Source organism: Lithobates pipiens, unplaced genomic scaffold, assembly GCF_037356315.1.
Source record: "Lithobates pipiens isolate NorthernLeopardFrog02 unplaced genomic scaffold, aLitPip1_a1.2 Scaffold_16, whole genome shotgun sequence".
NCBI lineage: Eukaryota > Metazoa > Chordata > Amphibia > Anura > Ranidae > Lithobates > Lithobates pipiens.
The window spans coordinates 402,753,643-402,766,235 of NW_027507748.1; the positions used below are offsets into that span (position 1 = coordinate 402,753,643).

Consider the following 12,593-nt stretch of genomic DNA (forward strand, 5'->3'; position numbering starts at 1 on the left):
CCCCAAACCCACCCACATGTGACAATAGTGAATTAATATTCGCTATCATCTTCCGGCTTCTCCTCTTGGCAAACAGGAGGGATCGGTTTGGCCGGGAGGAGAAGTGGAGGTATCCATGAAGGGGTGAGGGCAGATGGGGGGGGGGGGACCATCACCGTGGAGGGGTGAGTGCGGGCAGACTTGGGGGGGTCTTACTATTTATTTTTTACATTATTTTTTTTTTTAAAGTCATTTAAAAAATATATATATATTTGCTGAGTTATCAGAGGTCTAAACAGATCCCCATAGCTCTTTTTTTGAGACACTGAAGCACTTTTCTTGAATGAATGAGGAATCTGTATAGAGATTCCATTCAATCAGAAAATGACAGTCTGATATATTGTAACCGCGTATGTTACTAAGTATCAGTTGTCAGTGGGCATAGAGCAGCTATCAGTAGTGATCGCTGCATGCACCCTCTTTTACAGGGGGGAGCTGGCAGGGGAGCCCCAACTTCAACAGCCCCCCCCCTCCCCTGCCACGCTCCCCAGCCTGACAGATCACGGATATCGGTGTGGAAGCTGCAGGCGGCAGGAGGGGGAAGGAGAGATGCTGCTCAGAGCGGCCATGGATCAGGGGTATGGGAGCAGATTGGGGGGGAGGTTGTGTGATCTGACTGGAGGGGGGAGGGACAAATCTGGATCCCCCCAAGCAGCAGCTGAATCCAGGGGGAGTGGAAGAGGAGGGATGCGGGCTAATGATGGTGGCTGCGGGGAGCGGATTTGCGGGGATGGGATCAGGTGGGGGTAATTAGTGCTGGGGGTCAAGGGGATAGGAGAGAAGAGTGGGGGTTGTAATCCGCTGATAAGAGTAATAGAATTGTTCAACAGAGTCTTGTTCAGAGTCTATAAGCTTATAGGAGAGGGAGAAAGGAGGTCAATACGCTGTATTGACTTGGCCACCTGCGGCCACTCCTGTAGGTCTGTAAGGCCTTGGCAGTGAAAGGGTTAAAAGTAGCACCAGCCATAAAAAATACTGGGGCATGGGAGTGGGAGTGCAGGGGCGAATATTTGCTATAGTAATACTGGTTCTCCTCTCGGCCAATCAGGAAGCATGTCGTGAGACACAGGTCACCCAAATGGCAGAAAGGAGATAGGATCGAATTGGCCATATGGAGGAGGAGGGAGACGACGCAGGGGAAGCTGCGGGGTGGATCATTGGGGGGCCGCCAATCAAAAAAAATAAAAATAAAAAATAAATAAAAAAACTGCTCCCACAGATTGATGGCCTATCTTAGAGGCCAGTGTTTAAAAGAAGTATCAGCCATAAAAGAATATTACTAGGGCATGGGAAGAAAAAGCTAGGCAGTTGGTTGGCTAAACCCAACAGAGAAGCAGAGCGGTATGTTTGGAGGCCCAGCAATTCTATTGACTTGAGGCTATATGAAATGCAGAAAGAAAGATTTCTTTAAGCTCAAACCTTTTTTGAAGATAGAGAAAAAAAAAACAGGCATTTTGTTGGCCACTTTTGCCAAATTCAAAAAGCCCCGTGCTTATGTGTTTCTTTATTGATTGATCCCAATGTAAACGAATTGATCATATCAAAATAATTCCAGATGGTTGTGGCAGAAAACACAATCATATTAAATAAAATAATTGTGTGTATGGTTTATCGAACGATCTGCTTAAACTATTTTTTGTGGTATGTTGTGGTGGATGCAAGGATTCTAACAATAAATCGAATGGATATTCAAATGTAGGTAAATAATGTGAGTATACATGGTTTCATATGTTCCAGTTAATTCTGAGAGAAAAATACAAGATTACAGAATACAATACAACTGGCAGAAGAATGTGGGTCAGTGTATGATGGCTCACTCAAGCGCTGTCCTCACCCAGTTCTTCACTGGTCTTTGAGTCCCCAGCGCTGCCATGTTAACAGTGGAAAGTCAGCTGTGATTGCCCACTGCGCATGCATGAGTTGTGCTGCACCCTGTGAATGATCCAGCTGCCCTCTGGGACCTGTGATGGGTCCCAGGAGGTTGCAGGCTGGGAGGGAAGGGGAGAACTTCCAACAGGATTGCCCGGGCAATTGCAGCAAAAGTGGGAGAGGGTACCTGCTAGCAATGGATAACTGCTCCCTCCCCCCAAAAAAATCCCAAGGAGGAGGTGAGGAGGAGCATTGGTGGAACTACCCTTTTAGGGTGCTGTTGCACATGGTTTTGTATTGCCAAAAGGCTTAATACTTTTTTGTTGTATATCTCCGGCTTTCAGTTAAACTGTAGCAGTTAGGTGAAAAGACCAACACTTTCATTCCACGGGTGACAACACTTGCTGTAGCATCATCACCCATTTCTGAGCACTCCTGGACTTGGACTACAAGCAGTTTTCAGTGCTGAGTAGTGACACATTCTGCTGTAGCCACCACAGTAAAATTATGATGTTCAGCCCTTGCTGGAGGATGCATATATCCACAGAAGTTAATACAAATAGTCTGCAAGATGTGAACAGTGCAGAGCATAAACATGAATGACGTAAAGGGAGAACTGTATTTTTGTTTAAAAATAATCAATGCAATCCAAGCCTTACCTCCAGATCACGAAGAAGCCAAGTCTTACTGAAACCAGTGCCTTTGCTACATTTCTTCACCAACAATTTTAGCAGACCAGACTGAATAAAGGCAGTTTGAATTTCTTCAAAATCATGGTTCTGGGGGAGAAAAACAGTTTCATTGTACAGAGCATAGGTTAAAATATTACTGCATATTTTCCTCCGGTTTTAAGTATTCTGAATGCTGACAAGGAAATTAAATAATAGTGATATAAAATAACCCCTAGCAATTTCTTAGAAATGGATGGAGAGACTACACACTCATACATGTTTGTGTAACTGGATGAATAACTGGAAGAGTCACCAAATGGAACATAATTGTATACATAGATACTTTAAGTAGCCCAGGTGCTCCCTGTCAGGCTGATAATTATATTATAATATGCAGAGATAATAATTATGTAATTTTAAACAGTATTTAACATGATCTGCCAGTACTATTTGATAACTGAATGAATTATTGTCCTATGAATATTTACACATTCATTTTCATATTCTTTAAAAGCACTGAGTGAACAGTGAATTGTAATTACAGGCTGATTGCAACAGTTTCCGCCATGAACACCACAAGACTGTTTTTATGAACATATGCACCATATTGCAGGCCAGGAGGCAATATAATATTTCTAAAGTCTATTTCAAAAGATCGATATGATGGAATTTAGTTACAAATGACACACACAGGCTGTTGCAAATTAGAGATGTCTACAGCAGGGTCTTCTTTATACAACTTAAAGCAATTCAAGTTACATGATAGCCAAATATTAGTTTCTGATAATTTCTTTAACGTAGAATTGATATGGTTTCCCTTGAATTTAAGCGTTCATATTTTGATTACAGCTATGTTCACAGCAGTGTTCAAGCAATCTTCATGTGACATTCTGCCTGTGCTCCTATAGAGAGTCCAGTAGGATGCTTTTCACTTTAAGGGCAGTTGTGATAATGCCCATGGGCCTTAGTGATTCAGCAAGAGATAATCTCAGACCATGAACACTAATACAATATAAATTCCTGTTAGTATTTAACTGCAGACAAATTAAGCACACCAAAATATTACCTTAAATTATTTTTAAACACATCATTTTCAGATTTATCATATATATGTAATGTATGACAATGTTTCTAAGGGCTCATACTGATGAATGTTCTTGCGCAAAAACAGCCGTTTTCCATTTAAACACAGCTGCATGTGTTTGAAAAGAAAAATAGGATTATTATAAGAGCTTACCTCTAAAATCATTTTCTTTGAAGTACATCAGGGGACACAGCGCCATAGTAGTTACTACACGAGTTATAGCTCACCTTCAGGTGATGAACACTGGCATGTCCTAAATTAAAAAGTGCCCTCCCTATATAACCCTTCCCACTGGTGGGAGTACCTCAGCTTTGTAGAAAAGCAATACACGTGGATACCAAGAAGGGAGGGAACTCTATGTCCCATGATGTACTTCAAAGAAAAGGATTTTACAGGTAAGCTGTTATAAAAATCCTATTTTCTTATTGTACATTACGGGACACAGACCCATAGTAGTTACTATGTGGGATGTCCCATAGCAATGCCAACTGAAGGGAGGGAGACAACAAAAGTAGGGCACCAAGAGACTAAAGGACTCATACTTCCACCTGCAGTACACTGCGCCCAAAGGCGATGTCCTATGCCTTTTTGCATCTATTTGATAGAATCTGGTAAATGTATGGACTGAAGACCAAGTTACGGCCTTGCAGATTGAAGCCATGGAGGCTTGGTGATGCACTGCCCAAGAAGCACCTACAGTCCTGGTGGAGTGCGCTTTAATATGAAAAGGAGCAACTTTCCTCTTAAAAGCATAAATTTGAACAACCACTTGACGAATCCATATAGAAACAGTAGATTTCGATGCTGCCTGTCTTCTTTTAGGACCATCTGGCAACACAAACAAAACCTTTGTTTACGAATCTGAGCAGTCACTTTCAATAGACCCTAACCGCTCTCATCACATCAAGAAAATGTAGTGACTTTTCTTTCACAGAAACAAAGTTCTGGAAAAAAAATGAAGGCAGAACAATATCCTGGTTTAAATGAAAACCTGATACTACCTTCGGTACGAATTCAGGATGAGGTCGCAATACAGCATCATCCTTATGAACAACCAATACGGCTCCTTACAAGAAAGAGCAGCCAACACTGCTGCTATGGCAACCAAGAAAATTATTTTTCCCCCGTCAAGAAGTCCAAGGGAATATCTCGTACTGGCTCCTGAAAGACAGTTTCTATAAGCCGACGGGACTAAAATTAAGTCCAAAGGTTCAGGGTTGACCAAACTGGAGGATTAATCCACATTAGCCCCTGAATAAAATTGCAAACCAGAGTGAGAGAAGCAAGGTTAATGAAAAGAAAGACGGATAAGGTCGATATCTGGCAATCTATAGTACTCAAGGGCCAGCTTAAATTCTAATCCCATCTGTAGGAATTCAAGGATCCTACCTATGACATATTTCCTGGGGTGCCAACCCCTGGATCTACACCAGGAGACATATGCCTTCCAGATTCTTGACTCTGGAGGCCGGCTTCCTAGCATTTACCAAATTAGGACTACCGAGGCTAATCACCCACGATCTTTCAGAATGTGGGTCTCAATAGCCAAACCGCTAAATTTAGCGTTTGTAAGGTAGGATGGAATATCGGACCTCACGAGAGAAGGTCTGGCCATAGTGGTAGGGTCCAAGCCCCGCCCCCCCCTCCCACCATCTTTACGATCTCTGTAAACCAAGATCTCCTGGGCCACAAGAATAACCTCATTCCGTTCTTGTTTGATCCTGTGAAGAAGGCGCTGAAGCAACAGAACAGGAGGGAACGCATAGATCAGTTAAAAACTGATCCCATGGAAAAAAATCAAGGCATTCATTTCATATGCCAATGGATCCCTTGTACTTGACACAAAGTTCAGAATCCGGAACTCCCCATCTTCTGGTATATCAAAAGAAACATGTCGGAGTGAAAGGACCATTCTCCCTGTAGTCCGCCTATCAATTCCTATTTCTGGAATGATAAGCTGTAAATAGGCAAGGAATGTTGTTTTCTGCCAAGATAGAATATGATTCACCTCTTCCTGGGCCGCACGACTTCTTGTGTCCCCTTGGTGAATGATAAAAGCCACAGCTGTGGCACTATCGGATTGGATCCTGATAGGATAATTCCACAGTTTGAGCATCCAGGCCTCGAGGACCAGGCGTACTCCCGAATCTTTAGAATATTGATGGACAAGGTCATCACTGATTTTGACCATTTCCTTAGGACAGATGCTTCTTCCAGGACTGCTCCTTAGCCCAGAAGGCTGGTGACTGTTACCACCTTCCAGGTAACTGGTAGAAAGGACTCCTCTTTTTGAAGATTCTTGGATATCAACCACCAATTGGGGCTCTTGATGCACATTGGGGGATAAACGCATTTGGAAGCCCAGAGCTTGGGCCTTCTTATTCCCAGGATACCGTTTTGCAGCAGTCTTAAATGAAACTGTGCATAAGGAACGGCCTCGAAAGAAGCCACTATCTTTCCCAACAAATTCATGCAAAGCCAAATAGAAGGATTCTTCTTTGACTTGAGTAACTTAATCAGTTCCCTTATGGAACTGATCCTTTCCTTGGGAAAAAACATCCTCTTCTAAGCTGCATCAATGATCAGTCCCAAGTACTGCAATCTTCTTGATGGATTGAAGTAGGATTTCTCTAGTATGATAATCCAACCTAGGTATTCCTGGTAGATAACTGTGGTGACCAAAGTTTGGATTAAGTGGGCTACCAAATTGATCTATGAAGAGAAGATCTAAATAGGCTAGTATTGTTATACCTTGAGCCATTAACCTGGCTACCAGAGGAGCCAGGACCTTTGTAAACACTCAAGGTGGAGTAGCTAGACCGAAAGGCAGAGCTACAAACTGAAAATGAAGATTTTCTACCTTGAAGCGTAAATTCCTGGTGAGCAGGGAAAAATAAATGGCACATGGAAAAAAGCATTCTTGACGTCGATTGACACCAGAAGTTCTCCCCCTTGTAGGACGGAGACTACTGATTGGATTGACTTCATGGAAAATAATGGATATTCAAATCTGGTTTAGATCTTTGAGCTCCAAAATGGGTCTGACATCCCCGTACGGTTTTGGAACCGTAAAAAAAAAAAAGGTTTGAAAAAACCCAGAATCCTTGCTCTACCAAGGGGACCCCCGATATCACTCTTTGAGACAAGAGATGATCCAAAGCTAGAAAGAGAAAATTCTTTTCACTGGATCTCTGGGAACGTTTTGATATGAGCAAGCGAGGAGACGGGAACCCTGACATCGTTCCTGCCAGACCCTTGAAAGCTGTAGAAAGAGTACCTCTATAAACCGGTCCCTAGAAGGCTATGGCACATGGAATTCCTAGTCTCCCATGCAGGCACTAAGTAGGCCTGACCCTGCTTAGCCTCTAAGATCAGATGAGATCGGGTACTTTCAGAGTGATGTGGCCGTAGGCCTCTGAACGCCAGCGCAGGTTTGAATGACTGAACCTGCGGGCAATATATATATATATATATATATATATATATATATATATATATATCTATATCTATCTATAGGCCGGGTACCATTGAATCTGGCCAAAAAAATACACTTTGAATGGATCCAGTCAGCCTGGCTAGCCCCAGCAAAGACTGCTTCAGTGGAGCTCAGCACAGCACAGCTTTACTTGTAACCAACACATTAGACACTGCCGAAAAAACTAAGGTACTCCTATCAGTGGGAGGGTTTATATAGGGAGTGCATTTTTTAATTTAGGGCGTGCCAGTGTCCATCACTTGAAGGTGACCTATAAGCCACATAGTAACTACTATGGCTCTGTGTGCTGTGATGTACGATAACAGCATTTGACAAGAAAAGGCAGTTCAAATACAACTATGGGACATATCGTGTCTGTGAACACAAAATAGTCAAATGCAGCCTCTGAACTATCATGTGTACATTAAAGTCAGTAGCAATTTTCTCACCAGTGTTAAATACTAAAATATAAATGTCAGGCTACATAAGCCCTAAATATAAGATCGTGCTGGAAATCCAGGGCTCAATAATACTATCAGAAGCTTATTGTTGCTCATGATGGCCCTTTGTAATCCAATAGTTCCTAAGCTTTGAATGTCACTAACTCAGACTTAAAATTCTGAGTAATTGTCCATGTATGAGAGAGAACTATAACTAATAAGTTATTTTGGCTGAAAAAAAAAAAACGAATGGGAGTTAATGCACAATTAATCTACTCTACAAGTGCAAGACAAAGGCAAACATAGCGATGACTCATCAAGTGATAACAAAGAGAATTCTGAATAACATAATTATAAAACCATCCAACTTCAGGTTTTAAAATACTTTGTGGTACATGGTCTGTTATCACTTTTTTTTTTTATTCTGTGGTTTACAGCAAACATAAAAATTGATATTTATTTAGTGCACTAAACACATTATGAATGTTAGTGTAGTAATACCTTTAGAGTTTTATATAATCCTTTAAGAGCCAACGACAAGACCCAAGCAGCTTCAACTGCCTCTGCACAGCTGTTGTCCAAGTTCCGCTGCAGCAGGTTACTGGTGATAGAAGCAAAGTGCTGGAGATATTTCTTAAGATTTACTTCTGGGTCTTGGCTTTTACAATCTTTTCTTTGCATCAGCTGGTAATCTTTCACTAGAGGAGTTTGATTAAACAACAAGTTAAAAGCTATTAGAAATTGAAAATATATTAAAACAGCATGTCAAGGCAAAATTACATTCAGTATATATAAGAAAAAAAAAAAAAAAAAAACTGCTAGCATGGAAAAATACCTCTTGATTTGCCAAACACTGAGTGCTAACTTCCCATTTGGGTTAACACAACGCCACAGACTTTGCTACTCTGAAAGCCCAACCAGTGGGGTCACTGCTCCTTTCCTACAACTGAATTAAAGAACTCCAACAATGTTGGGACAACAAATGCAGCAAAGTACATTATATTCAAAAGGTAACACTTTCTGAACAGAAGAAAGAGTGTGAAATTTGCAACATTACATGGCCGCCTGCAAAACTCTGTGGCCAAAGCAGGCATCAGACGATGCACTTACATCTACTTTGTAAAGGTGTGAACGGATGACCAAGTCGCCGCCTTACATACTTGAGCGACTGACGCCTGATGTCGGAAAGCCCAAGAGATCCCAATTGCCCTGGTGGAATGGGCTGTGACAGGAAAGGGGGCAACTGCCCCTTCAAGGCGTAAGCCTGGACCACAATCTGTCTGATCAATCCACCTGGAAATGGTGGCCGACGAGGTCGTCATCCCTTTTTTCGGACCAGCGACAGAAACGAACCAAGAGTCTGACTTCCGGAAGGGAGCCATGGCAGACAGATATACCCTTAGAGCCCGGACCACGTCCAGGGAATGGAGGGCCACCTTCTTAGGATGTGTCGGTTTAGGATACAGAGACAGTAACACAATGTCTTCATTGATGTGAAAAGCCAAAACCACCCTCGGCAGAAAGGAAGGTTGCGGATGCAACACCACCTTATCGTTATGTATAACAAGATAGGCCCACTTGCAAGACAAGGCCGCCAGTTCCAAAACCTTCCTGGCTGATGTAATGGCCACTAGGAAGACCACTTTCTGAGAGAGTGTTAAAGGGATTTCCCTGATGTTCTCAAATGGTGGTTTCTGATGCGCTGACAACACCAGTTTCAGACCCCACGGTAAGGGTGGAAGCACCAGGGGGGACTACATGCTGGACCCCTTGTACAAAGGTGCTTACTAGAGTAAAGACGCCAGGGGTCGCTGGAAAAAGACGGCCAAGGCTAATATCTGTCCCTTAATGGTGCTTAAAACCAGTTTCTGGTCTACTCCTCGCTGTAGGAAGAGCAGGATCCTGGAAACGGAACATGTGCGTGGCCGACACACCATCTCCTCACACATGGAGATATAAGCCTTCCATGTACGATGAGTCAGACAGGCTCGGTTCCTTAACACCTGGCTCTCAACAGCCATGGCATTAAAACCAGCGATGGTAAAGCAGGATGGAGAATCCGACCTTGAGACAGAAGGTCTTATCGCATCGGTAGCCACCAGGGAGCGTCCGCAACCAGGCATACTAGGTCGGCATACCAGTCACGCCAAGGCCAATCTGAGGCAATCAGCATCACTGGAATCCCCTCGGCCTCCACTCTGCAGAGCAGACGTGGTAACAGTTTTTGCAGAGAAAAGATCAGTCGGTACGGAGCCCATGGAGCCACCAACGCGTCTGCCCAAGGATCTCTTGTCCTGGATACGAACCTCTACACCTTCCGATTGAGCCAAGAGGCCAGGAGATCCACGTCTGGTGTGCCCGACCGCAGGCACAGAAGCCTGAACACCTTCGGATGCAACAACCATTCTCCCGGGTCGAACATCTGGCGACTTAGATAGTCTGGCTACCAGTTTTCTACTCTCGAGATGTAAATGGCCGACAGGGCTGGTACATGCCGCTCTGTCCATCGAAGGATGTGAGCGCGCCCCCCCCCCCCCCGCTGCAGCCGAGCTTCTTGTTCCTCCTTGATGGTTGACATATGCCACCGGCGTGGCGTTGTCAGACTAGATCCTGATCAAACGCCCTGTTAGTCTCATCGACCATGTGGAGAGGCATAGCCTGACCGCTCGGAGCTCGAGCACACTGATCGGCAACTTGGATTCCTCCCCTGACCAGAGGCCCTGGGTCGACTGTACTCCCAGTACTTCACCCCCGCCGGTCAGGCTGGTGTCTGTTGTGATCACTGTTCAATGCAGAGGTAGGAACGACTACCCGGACTGAAGTGTCGGGGATCTCAGCCACCAGAGCAGGGAGTCCCTGACTGGCTCACCTGAATCTGCTGATCCAGGGATAACGGAGATGTGTCCCATTTTGTCAATAGCTCCTTCTGCAAGACTCTGGTGTGAAACTGGGCATACGGTAACGCCTTGAAGGAGGCCACCATGAAGCCCAGGACTCACATGCAGGAGCGCAGTGATGACCGCCTGCAGTTCATCAACAGCTTCACCGTGGCTCAGAGTCTGCAGCTTGTCTGAAGGGAGAAACACTCTCACTTCCACGGAGTCCAGCAGTAAACCTAGGTACTCCAGGTGCTGAGTCGGTACAAGCCCCTTCCTTTTTGGGGACTATAAACAGATTGGAGTAAAACCCCTGAAACCTTTCGGTTTCTGGAACAGGCACTATCACCCCGCGGCTTAGCGGGTCCCTTACTACCTACCCAACAAGGCCTCCCAGTGAGCTGAGAGTAAGGGTATGCTGGAGGGGAATCATCTGTTTTGTGGCCAAGAGAGGAACTCTATCTTGTAGCCCGATTAAATCAGTTTGCAGACCGATTGGTCCGACAACCGAGAGGCCCACCAGGCTGCAAACCTTCATGCGGAAGCATTTTTGCTTGCTGGCTTGTTAGGCTTGAGAGTCCAAGGACACTTCTGTCCCTCAGTAGTCGCCCTGTCGGTCTGGGAGCCAAAGTCTCAGGCGGACGAAAAAGCCACTTTTGAGCGTAAAATTACTCATCCTGGCCCGTGGGAGCAAGGTGCTCTTCCCACCTGTGACATTCTTAATAATGTCATCCAGCGAGGCTCCAAATAACTGCTCACCAACGAAGGGTAGATCAGTCAAGGTTTTTTTTTTTTTTTTTTTTTAAAGATGCCTGGTCCGCAGACCAGCATTTTAGCCAAATCAGACGCAGCAGCACCACTGCTGACACTGAAGCCCTGGAGAGCAAAGGAAGCATATCCAGGGCCACGTCACAAATGTACTTAAGGCCATGCACTAACTGGTCTGCTAGTTCCATGCAGACAGGAGTGGCCTGCTGCTTCTCCAATTCGCGGTGCAAAAATTTTGCTCTTTTCATTCAGTAAGTGTCTGCGACACTAGTGCTGTGGCCAGTACTGGTTGCATTGCTGACCCCACAACCGTAAACAAGTAACGGGCTACTGCTCTTCCTGTCAGTAAGGTCCTTAAATGCAGGAGTCCCCTCTACCGGGATCGTGGTTACTTTATTTAACCTGGATACTGGGGGGTCCATGACTGGAGGAGCCGACCATTTTTTAAGGCGGCTTTCCTCAAAGGGGTAACGCACCGCCATTCTTTTGGGGACTGAGAAGGTCCGCTGCTGGCTTCCCCATTCCTTATATATGAATTTATCGAAATAAGTCAGATACGGAAACACCTTAAGTGGCTGGCTTACGGGACCCAAAGGGGACCGCTACTTCAGCAGAGGATCCTGCTGTATCCTGAATTTTCAGGGTATCATGCACAGCTGTGATAAGTGCTCCAACTAGCACTTTTGTCTTGCACGGACCCGGACGGGGAAATCATCCTCATGGTCGGATTGGTCCTGGTTAGCGTCATCTGACACATCAGAGCAGGGGCCGCCAGTCGCTGCGGGGCCCGAGTCTGAGTCAGGGCTCTACCCGGAGGACAAGGCTGTTTTTTACCAAACTTTGCGCCCGCACACCGCCTCCACCCTGGCAATGAACGTTTCAAGGACCGCCGACAAAAAGCGTCCAAAGGCACTGCATTGTTTGCAGATGAGCCAGTTGCAATGGCAGGGGAAGTTCTGGGGAAGAACAAACAGTTTCTGAAGCCATGCTGACCCACCCTGTCTGTCACTCTTGGGGACTTAGGACAGGTGCACAATCCCACCCTGCTAGCTGCTGCAGACTGAGGGGCCCCCAACGCAGGACTCACCACCCCGACCGAGTGCTGCGCCATTCTGTTACAAGGGCATGTGTCCAGTGTCAGCTCCCAAGTGTCCAGAGGAAAAAAAATGCGCTGTTCTGAGCAACAGGGATCGGCGCTGAGGATAAAAACCTACAACAAAGCTACAACAAAATGGCCACCGTGTATGAGGGACAACCACAGGGAAAATGGCCCCGACCATGCTTTCCACAGAGACACACAGAAAATGACCGACAAGCAACTGTACACAGTGAATGAACAGAGATAATGGTGGCAGAACAGCGCCATGGTGA

The 12,593-nt window shown here is 45.1% G+C and overlaps 1 protein-coding gene across 3 annotated transcripts in view; it reads right to left on the minus strand.

Moving 5' to 3' along the window:
- The window catches only part of ZZEF1 (zinc finger ZZ-type and EF-hand domain containing 1), a 424,884-nt gene that overhangs the window by 91,058 nt on the left and 321,233 nt on the right, over positions 1-12,593 (minus strand). For all 3 annotated transcript variants that reach the window (XM_077482353.1, XM_077482352.1, XM_077482354.1), the window contains 2 exons: positions 8,080-8,276; positions 2,568-2,687 (listed from right to left, as the gene is read on the minus strand). In XM_077482353.1, coding sequence (XP_077338479.1) covers positions 2,568-2,687; positions 8,080-8,276 — 317 coding nt within the window. The remainder of the gene's footprint in view (positions 1-2,567; positions 2,688-8,079; positions 8,277-12,593) is intronic.